Raw genomic sequence first — 20,206 nt, forward strand, 5'->3', positions numbered from 1 at the left:
CACAGTGGTTCACAGAGGGCCAACCTCACACTAACAACACGCTCACTGTACTCGTGAAATGACCAATACAGAAAGAATAGGAGTATAGTAACAAAACCCACGTAGCTTTTACAGGCTATATGAAGAGATCTGGTCAAAAAGAAACTTCCCCGGAAGAATGAGGATACCGCAGACATATTATTCTTGTATTGAAATACATGCAAATACAATAATCACAATCAAAACTGGCTCAGAAACATTTGATAAAATCCATTTACATCAGGGAGTCAGGAAAGGATGTAGTCTACTATCAACAATTAGTGTGTACATAAATGAACTCTTGAGAAAGTGGAAAATTTTAGTTCACCCCAGTTTAAAAACATAAAAAAGTAAACAACTGTTTATCCACTGACGACTAGGTAATTATATGTAATGTACATGAATTGCAAATTTCTGTCCACAAGTTGAGACCACTGAGCCAATAATATAATACAAAGACCACTACTGATCAGGATATTGAGAGGAGTCTAACATAAAATATAGTAGAACAAATAAAATGTTGCAGTCATCCTGGAAATCAAACAAGCTATCTAAAACATCGAGATGTAATTAAAAATCTTGCAAAATTTCAATATCTGTATGGCACTATAAACAGAACTTCAAACAAATTAGGTAAGGAATAAAACAAATTTAAATTTGATAAAACTATGGCAGTTCTTGTACATCTTTACAGCAAAACAAAAATGCACAAATTACAAAAAGAGCTAAAAGTTGAATCTACGAAGGGTGTAACAGATTGAATAAGGGTAGAAGCTTAAGTAATGAATTAAAATTTGTGTGAAGGCTGGGACCTGAACCCAGGTCTCCTGCTTACTAGGCAGATGTGCTATCCACTACACCACCATTGCATTGTGGCTAACACGGCTGCATAGATTACCTTAACTTTAGCTACAATGCCGAGGTGATGTAGCGGGCAGCATATCTGCCTTAATAGGCTTACTAGTGGGAGACCTGCATTCCGAGTCCCAGCATTGGCACAAATTTTAATTCATTACTTCAGCTTCTATCCATATCAAAGACAAAGTTGAGACTATGTCTCCAGGAATATGTAATACCATCAGATCAGTAGAAGTAATAGATGAAAATAAGAGTTAAATGCAAGGACTATGAGGAAAGATTGTCAGAGCAGTTATTACCACACATGGCCACAAAATACGCATCACATGGATAAACACGTCTCCGAAGACCCGAGGAGAGATGGTGTTTCTGTGGCTCTTAGCCACAATACAGGACCCAAGAAGAGGAGCTCTCCATGGCTCCTTGCAGTTGATGCTCAGCTGAAGCTGTGGTGTCACCGCCAGACACCACACTTGCTGGATGGTAGCCTATAAATCGGCCGCGGTCCGTTAGCATACATCGGGTCCGCGTGTCGCCACTATCAATGATTGCAGACCGAGTGCCGCCACACGGCAGGTCTGGTCTAGAGATACTTCCTACCACTCGCCCCAGTTGTACAGCCGACTTTGCTAGCGATGGTTCACTGTCGACATAGCTCTCATTTGCAGAGACGACAGTTTAGCATAGCCTTCAGCTACGTCATATGCTACGACCTAGCAAGGCACCATATTCAGTTACTATAATCTGAACAGATAATATTGTGAATCATGTACCGTCAAGAGCGACGTTCATCATTAATGGATTAAAGTTAAGTATCAAACTAATTACGTCCGCTTTCTGAATTTTACTTCCTTGTCATGTTCCAGACCTCACGTCAGTGTAGTCCTTCCCTCCTCACCCCAGCCTGCATGAGCTAAAACGCGTGCATTCGGCCTCCTCTAGTAACACAGTGTTGGCTCTTTTGCCAACACAACAGAAGCTATAGACAAGAGTCTTGACCAATGCCAAACTTGTCACTGTAGGCAGTGGGGGTAGTCACCAGACCCATACATTCCGTAAGTACATTGATAGCTGTAGGGAAAAGTGTAACACAAAACAGGGAGCTGTTATCAGTAAAATGCTCCCGAATCCTAAGCCATGCAGTGTGGTCGAGATACAGTGACACTACACGTAACTTTACAGACAATTACAGACACAGGAAAGTCGTGCCAATGCGGCTTCTAAAGATTATCTGAATAAAAATTTGAGACGTGTTGCCTTGAGCATCAAATTGTTGTTGTTGTGGTCTTCAGTCCTGAGACTGGTTTGATGCAGCTCTCCATGCTACTCTATCCTGTGCAAGCTTCTTCATCTCCCAGTACCTACTGCAGTCTACATCCTTCTGAATCTGCTTAGTGTGTTCATCTCTTGGTCTCCCTCTACAATTTTTACTCTCCACGCTGCCCTCCAATGTTAATTTGTGATCCCTTGATGCCTCAGAACATGTCCTACCAACCGATCCCTTCTTCTCATCAAGTTGCGCCACGAACTGCTCTTCTCCCCTGTTCTATTCAGTACATCCTCATTAGTTATGTGATCTACCCATCTAATCTTCAGCATTCTTCTGTAGCACCACATTTCGAAAGCTTCTATTCTCTTCTTGTCAAAACTATTTATCGTCCACATTTCACTTCCATACATGGCTACACTCCATACAAATACTTTCAGAAATGACTTCCTGACACTTGAATCTATACTTGATATTAAATTTCTCTTCTTCGGAAAAGCTTTCCTTGCCATTGCCAGTCTACATTTTATACCCTCCCTACTTCGACCATCATCAGTTATTTTGCTCCCCAAATAGCAAAACTCCTTTACTACTTTACTACTTTAAGCATCTCATTTCCTAATCTAATTCCCGCTGCATCACCCAATTCGACTACATTCCATTATCCTCGTTTTGCTTTTGTTGATGTTCATCTTATATCCTCCTTTCAAGACACTGTCCATTCCATTCAACTGCTCCTCCAAGTCCTTTGCTGTCTCAGACTGAATTACAATGTCATCGGCAAACCTCAAAGTTTTTACTACTTCTCCATGAATACTAATACCTACTCCGAATTTTTCTTTTGTTTCCTTTACTGCTTGCTCAATATACAGTTTGAATAACATCGGGGAGAGACTACAACCCTGTCTCACTCCCTTCCCAACCACTGCTTCCCTTTCATGTCACCTGACTCATGACTGCCATCTGGTTTCTGTACAGATTGTAAATAGCCTTTCGCTCCCTGTATTTTACCCCTGCCACCTTTAGAATTTGAAAGAGAGTATTCCAGTCAACATTGTCAAAAGCTTTCTGCAAGTCTACAAATGCTAGAAACGTAGGTTTGCCCTTCCTTAATCTAGCTTCTAAGATAAGTCGTGGGGTCAGTATTGCCTCACGTGTTCCAACATTTCTACGGAATCCAAACTGATCTTCCCCGAGTTCGGCTTCCATCAGTTTTCCATTCGTCTGTAAAGAATTCGTGTTAGTATTTTGCAGCTGTGGCTTATTAAACTGATAGTTCGGTAATTTTCACATCTGTCAGCACCTGTTTTCTTTGGGATTGGAATTATTATATTCTTCTTGAAGTCTGAGGGTATTTTGCCTGTCTCATACATGTTGCTCACCAGCTGGTAGAATTTTGTCATGACTGGCTCTCCCAAGGCTGTCAGTAGTTCTAATAGAATGTTGTCTACTCCCAGTGCCTTATTTCGACGCAGGTCTTTCAGTGCTCTGTCATACTCTTCATGCAGTATCGTATCTCCAATTTCATCTTCATCTACATTCTATTCCATTTCCATAATATTGTCCTCAACTACATCGCCCTTGTATAAACCCTCCATATACTCCTTCCACCTCTCTGATTTCCCTTCTTTGCTTAGATCTGGGTTTTCATCTGAGCTCTTGATATTCATACAAGTGGTTCTCTAATCTCCAAAGTTCTCTCTAATTTTCCTGTAGGCAGTATCTATCTTACCCCCTAGTGAGATGTGCCTCTACATCCTTACATTTGTCCTCTAGCCATCCCTGCTGAGCCATTTTGCACTTGCTGTCGATCTCGTTTCTGAGACGTTTGTATTCCTTTTTGCCTGCTTCATTTACTGCCTTTTTATATTTTCTCCTTTCATCAATTAAATTCAATATTTCTTCTGTTACCCAAGGATTTCTACTAGCCCTCGTCTTTTTACCTACTTGATCCTCTCCTGCCTTCACTACTTCATCCCTCAGAGCTACCCATTCTACTTCTACTGTATTTCTTTCCCCCATTTGTGACAATTGTTCCCTTATGCACTCCTCGAAACTCTGTACAACCTCTAGTTCTTTCAGTTTATCCATAACCCATCTCCTTAAATTCCCACCTTTTTGCAATTTCTTCAGTTTTAATCTACAGGTCAGAGTCCACATCTGCCCCTGGAAATGTCTTACAATTTAAAACCTGATTCCTAAATCTCTGTCTTACCATTATATAATCTATCTGATACCTTCTAGTATCTCCAGGATTCTTCCATGTATACAACCTTCTTTTACGATTCTTGAACCAAGTGTTAGCTACGATTAAGTTATGCTCTGTGCAAAATTCTACCAGGTGGCTTCCTCTTTCATTTCTTAGCCCCAATCCATATTCACCTACTACGTTTCCTTCTCTCCCTTTTCCTACTGATGAATTCTAGTCACCCATGACTATTAAATTTTCGTCTCCCTTCACTATCTGAATAATTTGTTTTATTTCATCATACATTTCTTCAATTTCTTCATCATCTGCAGAGCTAGTTGGCATATAAACTTTTACTACTGTAGTAGGTGTGGGCTTCGTATCTATCTTGGCCATAATAATGCGTTCACTATGCTGTTTGAAGTAGCTTACCCGTATTCCTATTTTCCTATTCATTACTAAACCTACTCCTGTATTACCCCTATTTGATTTTGTGTTTATAACCCTGTAGTCACCTGACCAGAAGTCTTGTTCCTCCTGCCACCGAACTTCACTGATTCCCACTATATCTAACTTTAACCTATCCATTTCCCTTTTTAAATTTTCTAACCTACCTGCCCGGTTAAGGGATCTGACATTCCACGCTCCGATCCGTAGAACGCCAGTTTCCTTTCTCCTGATAACAACGTCCTCTTGGGTAGTCCCCGCCCGGAGATCCGAATGGGGGACTATTTTACCTCCGGAATATTTTACCCAAGAGGACGCCATCATCATTTAATCATACAGTAAAGCTGCATGCCCTCGGGAAAAATTACGGCGGTAGTTTCCCCTTGCTTTCAGCCATTCGCAGTACCAGCACAGCAAGGCCGTTTTGGTTAATGTTACAAGGCCAGATCAGTCAATCATCCACACTGTTGCCCTTGCAACTACTGAAAAGACTGCTGCCCCTCTTCAGGAACCACACGTTTGTCTGGCCTCTCAACAGATACCCCTCCGTTGTAGTTGCACCTACGGTATGGCTATCTGTATCGCTGAGGCACGCAAGCCTCCCCACCAACAGCAAGGTCCATGGTTCATGGGGAAGGGGGGTGGGGGTAGTATTAGATAAAAAGTCTCCTTCACATTACTGTAAAGAATAAGATACAGCACTGCAAGTTATGAAGTAGGAAAACAGATAAATAAATCAAAATTTATGAACAGTGTATGTGAAAACTGGACGACTGTTACTGCTATGGTGACTTAATAGCACATCTGAAAGGAGAGATGGGGCATGTGTTGCTCCCCAACAAACTACTAAAACACAACTGAGCACTAATGACAAAATTGGAAAACATAACATATGTTCTAGTGGACTTCAGTCTTGAGATTCCCAATTTAATGTTAACCTACATTAAATATCTTTCACGGTTAAAGCTGTGTAAACATATTTTTTTACAAAATGAAGTACAGATGACGCACTGTAAGATAACTGATCTACACATAACAACTACGAACCACCCTAAAGTATTTCACTAACATGTTTTATTTTGAAGTGTGAAATAAATGGTTGAAACTGGTATATAAGTCGCAGGTTAGTAGCTAACAAAATGTTATTGCAAGCCTTATCACTGCACGTGCCCACGCAGAATATCTACAATCTCGCTGTGGCCTCCTCCTTAATTTGCAAACAAAACATTGCCATCACTTTGTATTTCTCATACCTGTTATTTAGATACTTCGTTATATACTGTCACTTTTACATTTTTTATTGTCGCCTTTTCATCACAATCAATGCAGCGCAAGCTCCTCACAAAGAAGGCGAGCATTAGCAGAAGGCTCGCACAGTAGGGTGATGTGTGAAAATGGTAACACCCATGTGTACACGTACTCTTCACACAAATTTAGTGGATGCCTTGTACTTCTATGCATCTGTGACTGCTCAAAAGGAAAGAGGCATCCTGTGGACACAAAATTAGCAAGCATAGCAGCCCCCCCATGAACCATGGACCTTGCCATTGGTGGGGAGGCTTGCGTGCCTCAGCGATACAGATGGCCGTACCGTAGGTGCAACCACAACGGAGGGGTATCTGTTGAGAGGCCAGACAAACGTGTGGTTCCTGAAGAGGGGCAGCAGCCTTTTCAGTAGTTGCAGGGGCAACAGTCTGGATGATTGACTGATCTGGCCTTGCAACATTAACCAAAACGGCCTTGCTGTGCTGGTACTGCGAACGGCTGAAAGCAAGGGGAAACTGCAGCCGTAACTTTTCCCGAGGACATGCAGCTTTACTGTATGATTAAATGATGATGGCATCCTCTTGGGTAAAATATTCCGGAGGTAAAATAGTCCCCCATTCGGATCTCCGGGCGGGGACTACTCAGGAGGATGTCGTTATCAGGAGAAAGAAAACTGGCGTTCTACGGATCGGAGCGTGGAATGTCAGATCCCTTAATCGGGCAGGTAGGTTAGAAAATTTAAAAAGGGAAATGGATAGGTTAAAGTTAGATATAGTGGGTATTAGTGAAGTTCGGTGGCAGGAGGAACAAGACTTCTGGTCAGGTGATTACAGGGTTATAAACACAAAATCAAATAGGGGTAATGCAGGAGTAGGTTTAATAATGAATAGGAAAATAGGAATGCGGGTAAGCTACTACAAACAGCATAGTGAACGCATTATTGTGGCCAAGATAGATACGAAGCCCACACCTACTACAGTAGTACAAGTTTATATGCCAACTAGCTCTGCAGATGACGAAGAAATTGAAGAAATGTACGATGAAATAAAAGAAATTATTCGGATAGTGAAGGGAGACGAAAATTTAATAGTAATGGGTGACTGGAATTCGAGTGTAGGAAAAGGGAGAGAAGGAAACATAGTAGGTGAATATGGATTGGGGCTAAGAAATGAAAGAGGAAGCCGCCTAGTAGAATTTTGCACAGAGCACAACTTAATCATAGCTAACACTTGGTTTAAGAATCATGAAAGAAGGTTGTATACGTGGAAGAACCCTGGAGATACTAAAAGGTATCAGATAGATTATATAATGGTAAGACAGAGATTCAGGAACTAGGTTTTAAATTGTAAGACGTTTCCAGGGGCAGATGTGGACTCTGACCACAATCTATTGGTTATGACCTGTAGATTAAAACTGAAGAAACTGCAAAAATGTCGGAAATTAAGGAGATGGGACCTGGATAAACTGAAAGAACCAGAGGTTGTACAGAGTTTCAGGGAGAGCATAAGGGAACAATTGACAGGAATAGGGGAAAGAAATACAGTAGCTCTGAGGGATGAAGTAGTGAAGGCAGCAGAGGATAAAGTAGGTAAAAAGACGAGGGCTAGTAGAAATCCTTGGGTAACAGAAGAAATATTGAATTTAATTGATGAAAGGAGAAAATATAAAAATGCAGTAAATGAAGCAGGCAAAAAGGAATACAAACGTCTCAAAAATGAGATCGACAGGAAGTGCAAAATGGCTAAGCAGGCATGGCTAGAGGACAAATGTAAGGATGTAGAAGCTTATCTCAGTAGGGGTAAGATAGATACTGCCTACAGGAAAATTAGAGAGAACTTTGGAGATTAGAGAACCACTTGTATGAATATCAAGAGCTCAGATGAAAACCCAGATCTAAGCAAAGAAGGGAAAGCAGAGAGGTGGAAGGAGTATATGGAGGGTTTATACAAGGGCGATGTACTTGAGGACAATATTATGGAAATGGAAGAGGATGTAGATGAAGACGAAATGGGAGATACGATACTGCGTGAAGAGTTTGACAGAGCACTGAAAGACCTGAGTCGAAACAAGGCCCCCGGAGTAGACAACATTTCATTAGAACTACTGACGGCCTTGGGAGAGCCAGTCATGACAAAACTCTACCTGCTGGTGAGCAAGATGTATGAGACAGGCGAAATACCCTCAGACTTCAAGAAGAATATAATAATTCCAATCCCAAAGAAAGCAGGTGCTGACAGATGTGAAAATTACCGAACTATCAGTTTAATAAGTCACAGCTGCAAAATACTAACGCGAATTCTTTACAGACGAATGGAAAAACTGGTAGATGCGGACCTCGGGGAGGATCAGTTTGGATTCCGTAGAAATGTTGGAACACGTGAGGCAATACTGACCTTACGAATTATCTTAGAAGAAAGATTAAGAAAAGGCAAACGTACGTTTCTAGCATTTGTAGACTTAGAGAAAGCTTTTGACAATGTCGACTGGAATACTCTTTCAAATTCTAAAGGTGGCAGGGGTAAAATACAGGGAGCGAAAGGCTATTTACAATTTGTACAGAAACGAGATGGCAGTCATAAGAGTCGAGGGGCATGAAAGGGAAGCAGTGGTTGGGAAAGGAGTGAGACAGGGTTGTAGCCTCTCCCCGATGTTATTCAATCTGTATATTGAGCAAGCAGTAAAGGAAACAAAAGAAACATTTGGAGTAAGTATTAAAATTCATGGAGACGAAGTAAAAACTTTGAGGTTCGCCGATGACATTGTAATTCTGTCAGAGACGGCAAAGGACTTGGAAGAGCAGTTGAACGGAATGGACAGTGTCTTGAAAGAAGGATATAAGATGAACATTAACAAAAGCAAAACGAGGATAATGGAATGTAGTCGAATTAAGTCGGGTGATGCTGATGGAATTGGATTAGGAAATGAGACACTTAAAGTAGTAAAGGAGTTTCGCTATTTGGGGAGCAAAATAACTGATTATGGTTGAAGTAGAGCGGATATAAAATGTAGACTGGCAATGGCAAGGAAAGCGTTTCTGAAGAAGAGAAATTTGTTAACATCGAATATAGATTTATGTATCAGGAAGTCGTTTCTGAAAATATTTGTTTGGAGTGTAGCCATGTATGGAAGTGAAACATGGACGATAACTAGTTTGGACAGGAAGCGAATAGAAGCTTTCGAAATGTGGTGCTACAGAAGAATACTGAAGATAAGGTGGATAGATCACGTAACTAATGAGGAGGTATTGAATAGGATTGGGGAGAAGAGAAGTTTGTGGCACAACTTGACTAGAAGAAGGGATCGGTTGGTAGGACATGTTTTGAGGCATCAAGGGATCACAAATTTAGCATTGGAGGGCAGTGTGGAGGGTAAAAATCGTAGAGGGAGACCGAGAGATGAGTACACTAAGCAGATTCAGAAGGATGTAGGTTGCAGTAGGTACTGGGAGATGAAGCAGCTTGCACAGGATAGAGTAGCATGGAGAGCTGCATCAAACCAGTCTCAGGACTGAAGACAACAACAACAGCAGCTGCTTTAGAAATGATTGAGCCAATACGATTGCTCTGTCACAATTTTGTACTTCTGCTCATTAGGTTTTGCAGTTTGCTGTAATTCTGCTTCAAATAAGTCAAGTTTGTCGAGTGAGCAAGAAATTAGCAAGAAATTTTGGAAGTGCTAAATGTGAACTGCTGAGTTGTTACCTAAGTGTAGATCTTTCCTTACCTGAGGCTGACAAGCTTTCCCGGAAACCTATCAAATGGCACTCCAGTAATAAGGGAATTGTCGAGTGTCAGGCTGCGGACACCAGATAGTTCGAGGATACTGTTCAGACCTGGCTGCAGCTCTGGAAACTCAAATTCTTCCATCATCAACGTGTGAAGTTGTGGTAGTCTGGCGAGGTAGGGAATCAGAGATCCGCCGAGACCTCTGCAAGCTGACACATTCAGTCTGGAATAAACAGAAAAAAATGTTAATTCCGATCGTCATCTGTGAAACAGAGCATCTTTGATGGAAATAAAAAATGTATCACCAACTACAAGAGAGTCATACACAGCTCAACTCCAATCTAAGAGGGGCATTTCGAAAGTTCTGCACACTGTAACATAGAACTAAAGAAAAAAATTTACTTTACAAAATACCATCACAGGCCTTCAATATACTCTCTATTCCTGCTTATGGCAGCTTCCCAACATTTTGGCAACTTCTGTATTCCAGATAGGGCAACTTCGTTGTTGGGCTGTCTGATCGCTTGGGTCACTTAACTTCACTGGAAGCTTCTTCAATGTATCAAAATGTTTTCAACAGAATTATTCCTTCAGTTTGGTAAACAAGTCAAAGTCTGGTAAGGCAGCTGAGGAAGTAGACCTGTCCATATCAGTAAAATGTTTCTCACACTGGTATGGTAATATGTGGTGTTGCATTATTGTGCTAAATGAGGAAACCAGCTGCAAGCACGTCAGGTCTTCTCTGACGAATTCTCGGGCGCAAAACATTTTACAGAAACAGTTTGTAGTACGTGCCAGTTACAGATATCCTCTGCAGCACTATTTGTTGCAATGACTCTGTCCGTGTCATACACAAGGATCATCATCAATTCACCTTTCAGTGTTGGCGGCAGAATTTTTTCAGGTACTGAAACTTTCACATTTTGACGATTGAAATGTCAGTTTCAGCTCAAAAGCTCATATCCACATTTCATCAGGTGCAACTATCCTTGCCAGAAACTGTTCTGTTAGATACCACTGAATCAATTCTTCTGCTATCCTTTTGTGACCAGCTTTCTGCTCTTCACTCAAGTCATACAGAACCCATTTGGCCGCAACTTCTCTGATCTTTTAATTTTCAAATTTTGATTTCTGTATGTTGAATTGATAGACATTGGCCTCATATGAAATTTCCTCACGTTTTTCATCACTCCTCTCTCAAAAGATCATTAGTAATAATTTGAGAGATGTAGTCTGTTGCAGTTGACAGCCTTCCACTTCTCTGGTTGTTTTTGGTGCTTACCTGACCTTCACAGTAAAAAGCAGAGAACAATGGGTTACGATCCACAACACTATTCCCCCCCCCCCCCCCCCCCCCCAAGTCTTGTAAATTCCCATTGGGTTCTTTCCACACACTAATTTTATTTTGACGTAGAAATGCTGGTCACTACGTGTAATTTAACCTGCCCCTGTCTCGCTTCCATTAAACTGAATTACTCAAACAGTGTCACGCGAACCGGCAAACACATGTATGACCTTCACACCTGAAGTCTCGTTCCCAACTGATGCAAATTTCCAACTCGATTACGCCACTCTCACGGTCGTGAGTGCGTAGTGCACACAACTTTTGAAATGGCCCTCGTAACACAGATGGGAGAACATGACATATGCTCATACTTAATAAATGTCACAACAGATGGTACGGGACTCACAATAACAATACCTTACACAAAATGGAAGGTTCTGAAGCAAGGAAACAACTGTGTCTCAATTTGAAGCATTAAAGTTATGCTAAAAATATAAACAACCTAAATATCTGGATATAATTCTCAATTTGCAAGCCCTCGATAGCACAGTGGGAAAGAATGAATACTGTAAGAAAAGTTAAAGCTGTACTCAATACAACATTAAAAATAAATAAGTAAATGTAAAAGTCAATGAAACAGTACCCGAGTTGGTATCGCACAACACTGCCCTCTATTCCTCAACGAAAATGATGCAGCTATGACTAAATCAAACATTTAAACACCTGAAACTTCCTGGCAGATTAAAACTTTGTGCCGGACCAGGCCACAAAACTGTAAACATTGCCTTCTGCAGCTAATGCTCTACCGACTGAGCTACCCGAGTACGACTCTTGACTCGGCCTCACAGCTTTACTCCTGCCACTACAGATTCTCCTGGCTTCCGAACCTTACAGAAGTTCTCTCATATATGTGGCACATTTAAATGTACTAAGGATTTTTTTCTTTCTTTTTTTTTTAGTAAATAGTGTATTTGAAAAAAATTACAGAATATTGTTAATACATCAGTTGACTATTTTTCCACATAATCGTCATCCTGTTCAATGCACGTGGTGAGCCACGGCACAAGCTTCTTTACACCCTCCTCTAAGAACTCTCCCGCCAGCTCCTTACCCTACTTCAGAGCATTTTTCTGCACCTGCCGCTGGTCAGTTCAAAATTTAATTCCACTCGCGTGCTTTCACAGAGGTAAAAAGGTGATAATCTGAAAGTGACAAGTCAGGAGAATTTGGGGGTGGTTCAAAACATCTCACTCTAATACGTCCAAGACAGCCTCGGTAGCTAAGGCTGTGCGAAGGTGGTCGTTGTCGTGCAATGAGCACACTCTTCTCCTCAGCATTCCCCTCATCTTGTTTTAGAAGAAAGATTACGGAAAGGCAAACCGTAGAAGTATGGGAACACGTGAGGCAACACTGACCCTATGACTCATCTTAAAACAAATATTAAAGAAAGGAAAACCTACATTTATAGCATTTGTAGACTTGGAGAAAGTTTTTGACAATGTTGACTGGAATACTCTCTTTCAAATTCTAAAGGTGGCAGGGGTAAAATACAGGGAGCGAAAGGCTATTTACAATTTGTACAGAAACCAGATGGAAGTCATAAGAGTCGAGGGGCATGAAAGGGAAGCAGTGGTTGGGAAAGGAGTGAGACAGGGTTGTAGCCTCTCCCCGATGTTATTCAATCTGTATATTGAGCAAGCAGTAAAGTAAACAAAAGAAAAATTTGGAGTAGGTATTAAAATTCAAGGAGACGAAGTAAAAACTTTGAGATTCGCCGATGACATCGTAATTCTGTCAGAGACGGCAAAGGACTTGGAAGAGCAGTTGAACGGAATGGACAGTGTCTTGAAAGGAGGGTGTAAGATGAACATCAACAAAAGCAAAAGGAGAACAATGGAATGTAGTCGAATTAAGTCGGGTGATGCTGAGGGAATTAGATTAGGAAATGAGACACTTAAAGTAGTAAAGGAGTTTTGCTATTTGGGGAGCAAAATAACTGATGATGGTCTAAGTAGGGAGGATATAAAACGTAGACTGGAAATGCCAAGGAAAGCGTTTCTGAAGAAGAGAAATTTGTTAACATCAAGTATAATATGGAGTGTAGCCATGTATGGAAGTGAAACATGGATGATAACTAGTTTAGACAAGAAGAGAATAGAAGCTATCGACATGTGGTGCTACAGAAGAATACTTGAGTTTACATGGGTAAATCACATAACTAATAAGGAGGTACTGAAGCACTTGCCACTCGACTTACAAAGTATCATCATTTTTCAGTCTCTAATGAACTACTACTTCTTCTTCAACTTTTTGAGATGCTAAATTCAATGTCAAGTCAGGATCGCTATAGCCATCCTTTTTTGAAAGCACTGCCTGGAGGAGAGAGGCTGCCAGCACGTTTTGCTGTTGCGTATCCAAGGACGACATTTAACACAAACTGGCACGAGCAAAACACGACAGCTGGGTTACAAATGTAGGACCAGATAGTCACTCCTGGTCGAAATCACCGTGAACCCTCCCGCCACACCACACTGCACTGAAGCTCATATGCAGACAGCACACATAAGTGTAACTCATACACAGGTACAAATGTAGTACACATTTTCCAGGTTTTAGTGAACTTCGTTGTTGTTGTTGTTGTTATTATTATGATCATCATCGTTAAGCTTTATATTAGTTGGACTATTTTTTTCTCTATAGTCGATGAAATGTTAGCATAAATCCTCCGAACTTTGTCTTTTTCGAATTGCTTTAGTAACTATTGAGTTTTCAAAACACTAAGGTTCAAATCAATAAAACCTGTGAAACACTAAATTGCCCGAGTCTTCTTTTGAATAGTTACTTCAATAGAAACAGGATATTTATGTACGTCCCAGACAAAAGATAACACTTTGTAAGACTGACAGTGTAAAGACACAGTCTTTTGCAATATCTTCAGATGACCAAATAGACGCTGTCCTTTCATAACCACTTCTTGTTTAGAGTCAGAAACCACAGCCTTGAATCACTTTCTGAATATGTTTTAATTTCACATAACTCAAGCCCCACATCGAGAGAAATGAACCTCTAAATCTGCATTCTTTTGCCGAAGATCTTTTCTTTCTGATTCTATAATTTCTAATTGTTGGCGTAAATTTGCACTGTTGCATTTACTGCAGGTTTCATTTTCACAATTAACGTTTTGTCTAGTAGTAATTTCTTCATTACTTGGTAGTATATTTTCCTCTAAAATATCATTTACTTCTTTACGGTAACTTTGTTTTGTACCTGACTATTTCCCACATTGTTAAGCTCATTATTACTCCCTAAATCACAACTGGAGGATGGTAAATATAGGGTAGGAATAGCATCAGTCTTCATCTTGTGTTCTGAAGTGATTTTCAACAGTTCACTTTTCAACTGAAAACTAATCTGCACATTTACAAGCATTTACCAATTTTCATTTCATCTTATCATTTTTAGGAAATATATGAACTTCAATCCTAACTAACTTGTGTGCTACGGTTAGTATAACAGGCGATCACATGGCAAATCATTATTTTTCACTTAAAAACTCATTGTAAAAATCACTCAATACACTGATAATTACAGCATAACTCTGAACTCAAGCAGTAGTTACTAATAAAAAAATCACACATCCGTAAATAACCTCAGTTTCATTCGCAACTGCAATTACAACAAAATACGTTATGGCAATTGCAGGCTCCCGGTCGGGTTCAATCTGACGTCAGCAGCACAGCTTGTTTCTGCACGTACAGCTCGTGATCCCTACTGTGTGTTCTAGTATCCGTGGCTACATCATTCCAGCTAAAACTGTATCCCAGAGTATCAACTGTTGTAGCCGAGTGCAACCGTCTCAGCAGTCCGTTACCAGATGTTTTGGGTGGCAAATCTAGAGAATTCAGATTTTGCACCGTTTTGCTCAGAGATATTGCCAAGGAGACTTCAACGGATACGTGACAGCCACCAGCCTTACCATGTCAGAAATGTAACACCTGCTGTCTGAATTATACGTTTTTCTATGCAAACTTGATCCTGTTGTGTAGCCAGTGAAACTCGTAGCATCACACTGGGAACCGAATCCATATGTCAACGATAGTCACAACCCGACAACGTTCATTCTGTTCCGCATGTCAGAGCGAATCAAATACGAAGCAGAATTTGTTTTACACATCTTTTCTCAAAGACGTTGCGGCACTGTCTCTGCACATTGTTGCTTTCATTTTCAGTGATTGTTTTCCATTGCTAGAACATTTCTTTAGTCAAAATCACGATGTCAGAGCAAGAGGTAAGTTATCTGTTACGTGAAGCCTTATAATTGAGTTTCTCACAACGTGGGGTGTAAAACTGTCCTAAATTTGGAAATAAGGTATTTCAGTGTCTCTGTTGTTCAGAAGTCCTGTGCTATGTTCCTTCGTATGAACACGCTCCTCCGTAGGAACAGGCACTGCCGTTACTACAGCCGTTATGAAATATGTGAAATGTATTTGCAGTGCAGATAGGGGCAACTGTCACCTGTACAATGGTATGACAGAAATGAAAATTTGTGCTCGACTGGGACTCGAACCCGAATATCCCACTTATCGCGAGCTGTCACCTTACCGTTAGGCTATCCGAGCACACACCACAGTCAGACCCAAACTTTTGTATGTCATCAACCGTGTGTCTACGACCGGGACTCTTATATTCGTTACATATATTCCTGAACAGGGAAACATCAGTTCGAGTCCCAGTCTGGCGCAAATTTTTACTGTTGTCATGCCGCTATACAGCAAACAGTTTCCCATATCCCAAACTGAGAGTACATTTCATGTATTTCATAACAGCTGTAGTCACCAGCGTACCTGTTTCTTCTGATGTGGGTGCACGTTCGAGGGAACATCGCATCACACTTCTGAACAACACAGGCACTGCAATACTGTGTTAATTCACCAATACCAGGTAAGTGACTTTAAATTAAAATGTCTCCACTCTATGGGAATACACATAGCGAATATACAAGTACAGATAGTCTACACACGGTTGACAACATATGGAAGTTTTGGGCTGGCCACAGTGTGCTCGTGCAGCCTCAAGGTTAGGCAACCGCTTGCTTTAAGTGGGAAATCGGGGTTCGTGTCCCGGTCCGGCAGGAATTTTCATTATCTTCAATCAACTGTATAACTGACGCTTGTCCATACAACTGCGAATACATTTAACGAAATTTTGAAACAGCTTGAGGCACAGTTCAGGGACAACACTCTGAGAAAGACTCCTCAAGTGTACGCATGGCACAAACAGCCTTTACAAGGACAACACACAGTCAAGATTGCAGCTCACTGACACCAACTGGTCACCAGCATAAGTGAGGAGAACATTCACATCCTTAGTTAGCTTACTGAAGACAGTCACCAAATAACAGTCACTAGAATTGCTACTTAAGTTGGTGTAAGCTACAATCATTACTGACAAAGTGTCCGCAAGACAGGTGCCTTGTCTCTTCATCGCAGAGCGTAATCATCATCTCTAAGTATGCAAATGGCTACAGACATGCTGTGAAACCAAAGGGGAACATTTTTTGCAACAGATTGTGACCTGTGATGAATCATGGGTGCACCACTGCACCCTGAAATTGTAAAAAAACACCACCCACACACAATGGCACAAAAGAAAAAGACTGACAAATCCATCAAAGCCAAAAACTGCCTCTCACCACAGAAGATTCTCGCAATAGTCTTTTTTTTAATTTTAAAGGAGTTCTCACTGATTTTCTCCAAAAATATTATACTGTGAACAGTGCATACCATTGCCAACTTTTGGAGCAAACAAAACGTGTCAGGAAAGATTTGCCTTTCCCATCCATCATGTAATCGTGCTTTGTAACAAAACTCAGCTCGACACATTTGCACAGTCGACAAAAAATTCAGAAATTATTGTGGATCTCACTAGAACATCCTCCCTAAAGTCTGGACTTATTGCCCTACGATTTTCATTTGTTCGGTCAGATAACACAGATCGTACGATGATGGCGCTGTCTAACTGTTTGTGCGCACATGGCTGCTGTCACAACCATGTTTGGCTTATGAAAAAGGATTGAGAAACTGCCTATCTACTGGGAGAAGTGTGTTTTCTATTCAGGAGACTATATGGAAAAAGTAACTTCATGTGTAGGAATTTTACTGTAACCTAAATAAAATAATAGAAAATAATTCCCGTTTACAAACTGTTTAAAAGAATTAGGGGAACAGGTCTCAATGTCCGGTATGTTAAATCCATTTTTTTACTGGTAACACTTGTTGTCTTATTGCAGGGCTCGAGATCTTTGCTTTCAGTGTAGCTGACGATTTGAACTGTTTACCCCACATAAGGTGTGTTACACATTACAGCATCAGGAGACACCTCAAAAGGAAGCGAGTGCCGGTGTCCCAGAGTTTCCTAGTGAGATACATGCAATGTGGTTGTCAGCTTTTGATGCCTTATTCAATCGAGAACATGCAGTATGATATCTTAAAGCAGAGCAAGTTGTAAGAGTGGTCTCTTAGATGCAGAAAGGATTGATTTTCGGTTGTATTGCTGTAGATGCCAATGCCTCTCCATGTGTCATCCACAGGTTGTAGACCTACTCCAGGAAGACAGGTCAGTACAAAGGTGAGTGGAGAAGGTTGCCGACACATTACAACCCCACACAAAGACCGATATCTGGTCACCTCTGCATTGTGGTGTCATACAGTACTGTATGATGATCTCAGAAAGGGCATTGGAGCCACTGTGCCCGATCAGACAGTAATGAACAAGTTACAAGAAAGTGCCATACGATCTAGAGTTCCTGTTTGAGTATCCCAACTGACACAAAATATCACAGCTGGCCTTCAGTTGTGCCATTCCCACACCCACTGGCAAACTGTGTTTCGCAGACAAATCCGTCGGACCGTGTGACGGCTGCTGCACACGACGGTGGCCCTGAATTTCTTCTAATGCCAGGGATCACATGGTGAATGTCAGCAGGAATGTTTTGGGAAGCCAGGACACTGAAGTAACAGACTAGCCAGTGTAGAGTCCACACTTAAATCCCACAGTGCGTATGTGGGACAGGCTCGACAGACGTGTTTGCGATTGTCTTGTCCTACCACAGAATTTCCACGAACTCTCTTCGGCTCTCACTGAAGAATGGGAATGGATACCACAGGGTGACTTCTGTAGACTTATAAGAAGAACGTCGCATAGGTGTTGGGCAGAGGGGGCATACACATCATCGAAGCTGTAGAGTCCAACGTAAAGCACCCGGGACACTGGGACAAATGACTCTTTCACTCTCTTTTCGACACCTGTCGGACATTTCATATCTTTTTGTGTAAACAATTCTACATTTACACATCTACATATATATACTCTGCTAGCCACCAAGCGATGTGTGGTGGAGGGCACAATTCGCGCCATAATCATATTTCCCCCCTACGTTCCACTTGGGCATCACACGAGGTAAAAATGAATGTCCGAACGCCTCAGTACAAGCCCCAACTTCCCTTATCTTTGAACAGTGATCATTAAGCGATTTGAAAGTCTAATGCCACTGTCAGTACCGTCAACCAGATCATTTACGTAAATTGTAAAAAGCACAGGACCTATTACGCTGCCCTGGGGCACACCTGAAGTTACACTTGTTTCAGATGTAGTCACCCCATTCAGGATGACATACTGCTCTCTATCTGTTATAATTGAGGACGTAATTATGATTTGTTTGTACTTAATTTGTGAACGGCAAAGGTATAATTCGGTAACATACCGAGTCCTCAATTATCGCTCAATGGAGAATGGCAGATGCCCTGTTCACCCCCTCACATCTATCGTGTGCTCCAGGCTGAAGTGGGACTCATCTGAAGAGATGAGCACGAGCCACTCCCGTGTCCATTGCTGCCTTTTTGTGCCGAGTCGAGGGATGCTGCGAGATCAATTAGCGATAGCAGTATAGCTGAAATTTTTGGGTTTTAAATTTTTTTCTTTTCTAAAAAAAGAGTTTGGTGGGAAGTTGTGGCTTTCATAAGATCTGTATCATCTTTCAATGACAAACAGTTTTGAGAATAAATATTGGCCAATGCATTAAATCATTACTGAAATTTGAGTTGCTATCATGTAATTGTGCCTTGTAAATGTTATATTTTGCCAATTATCTAATCTGTTTGCCAGAATTTTTTGAAGGAGAATTTTAGAATGTCAGTAAAAAAAAAATCAGTTTTATTCAAATTGCTGTTAAAAAGTAAACAAACAAAACTATGCAGTCCAAATTTCTGCTCACGTGTCAGCCCACTTTGTATTCCCCCAAAACTATAACAGCATTGCAGAGGCTCTCCCATCAAATGAAACGGAGGATCTTGCCTGAAACACCGGTACAGGTTCTTCTACGGTTCCAGAGACATTTTCAAGTTTCAAGCATCTACAATGTATATATTCTACCGTAGCGACAAATGAAAATCTGTACTAACACCAGGATTCAAACCCGAGTCTCTTGCTCAGTACTCAGATGTGCTAATCACTACACCAACCTGGGATAGTGGCTTTACACAATTGCATGGACATCCCTAGCCGTGCCTTCCTCCTCAATTAAAATTTAGAGTAAAGAGTACAGATTTGTATTTGAGTAATACACGAGTCTTGCATTTGAAATAAATTTTTTAAAAAGCTACAAATTTTACGCAAAAGCTTACTATTTGTGTGTCATTCCTTGGAAGCAAATAAAAAATGGGAAGTTATGGCAATAGTAATAAATTAAAATTTTGAGAATTCATTCATAATTTACAATAAAAATAGCAAAAAGCTGATCTACTGCCTGTGGCTATATAATATGCCTTCATCTCTTTGCCCACAGCTACGTTTCATACTACAATTCAAAGTCCTCTAGCGCCAGAGGTTTTCAAACTGCATCAGAGAAGCAGGAAAGTAAATCAAGTAATATGCATAACATATAATACCTCAGCCGATATTGAGAACGAAATAAAAAATTCAGACGCATTACTCATCAGGGAACCCTCTTAGGACACTTCATGGAATCTGAAGTTTGTTGCATGCCGCCTTCACAGTTACAATTTTAATGGCCACCAGTATATTTCCATTTAATATCATGACTTACCACTTCTCAATACGGCTTCAGTCCACCACATATGCTCCCTTTGTCAGAA

General features: G+C 40.9%; 1 protein-coding gene across 1 annotated transcript in view; it reads right to left on the reverse strand.

The window, feature by feature from the left end:
• LOC126293631 (uncharacterized) overlaps positions 1–20,206 on the reverse strand; it is an 86,346-nt gene that overhangs the window by 16,669 nt on the left and 49,471 nt on the right. Inside the window, exon 8 of the mRNA XM_049986906.1 lies at positions 9,768–9,992. Coding sequence (XP_049842863.1) covers positions 9,768–9,992 — 225 coding nt within the window. The remainder of the gene's footprint in view (positions 1–9,767; positions 9,993–20,206) is intronic.

The sequence above is a fragment of the Schistocerca gregaria genome, chromosome 10 (assembly GCF_023897955.1).
Source record: "Schistocerca gregaria isolate iqSchGreg1 chromosome 10, iqSchGreg1.2, whole genome shotgun sequence".
NCBI classification, from domain to species: domain Eukaryota; kingdom Metazoa; phylum Arthropoda; class Insecta; order Orthoptera; family Acrididae; genus Schistocerca; species Schistocerca gregaria.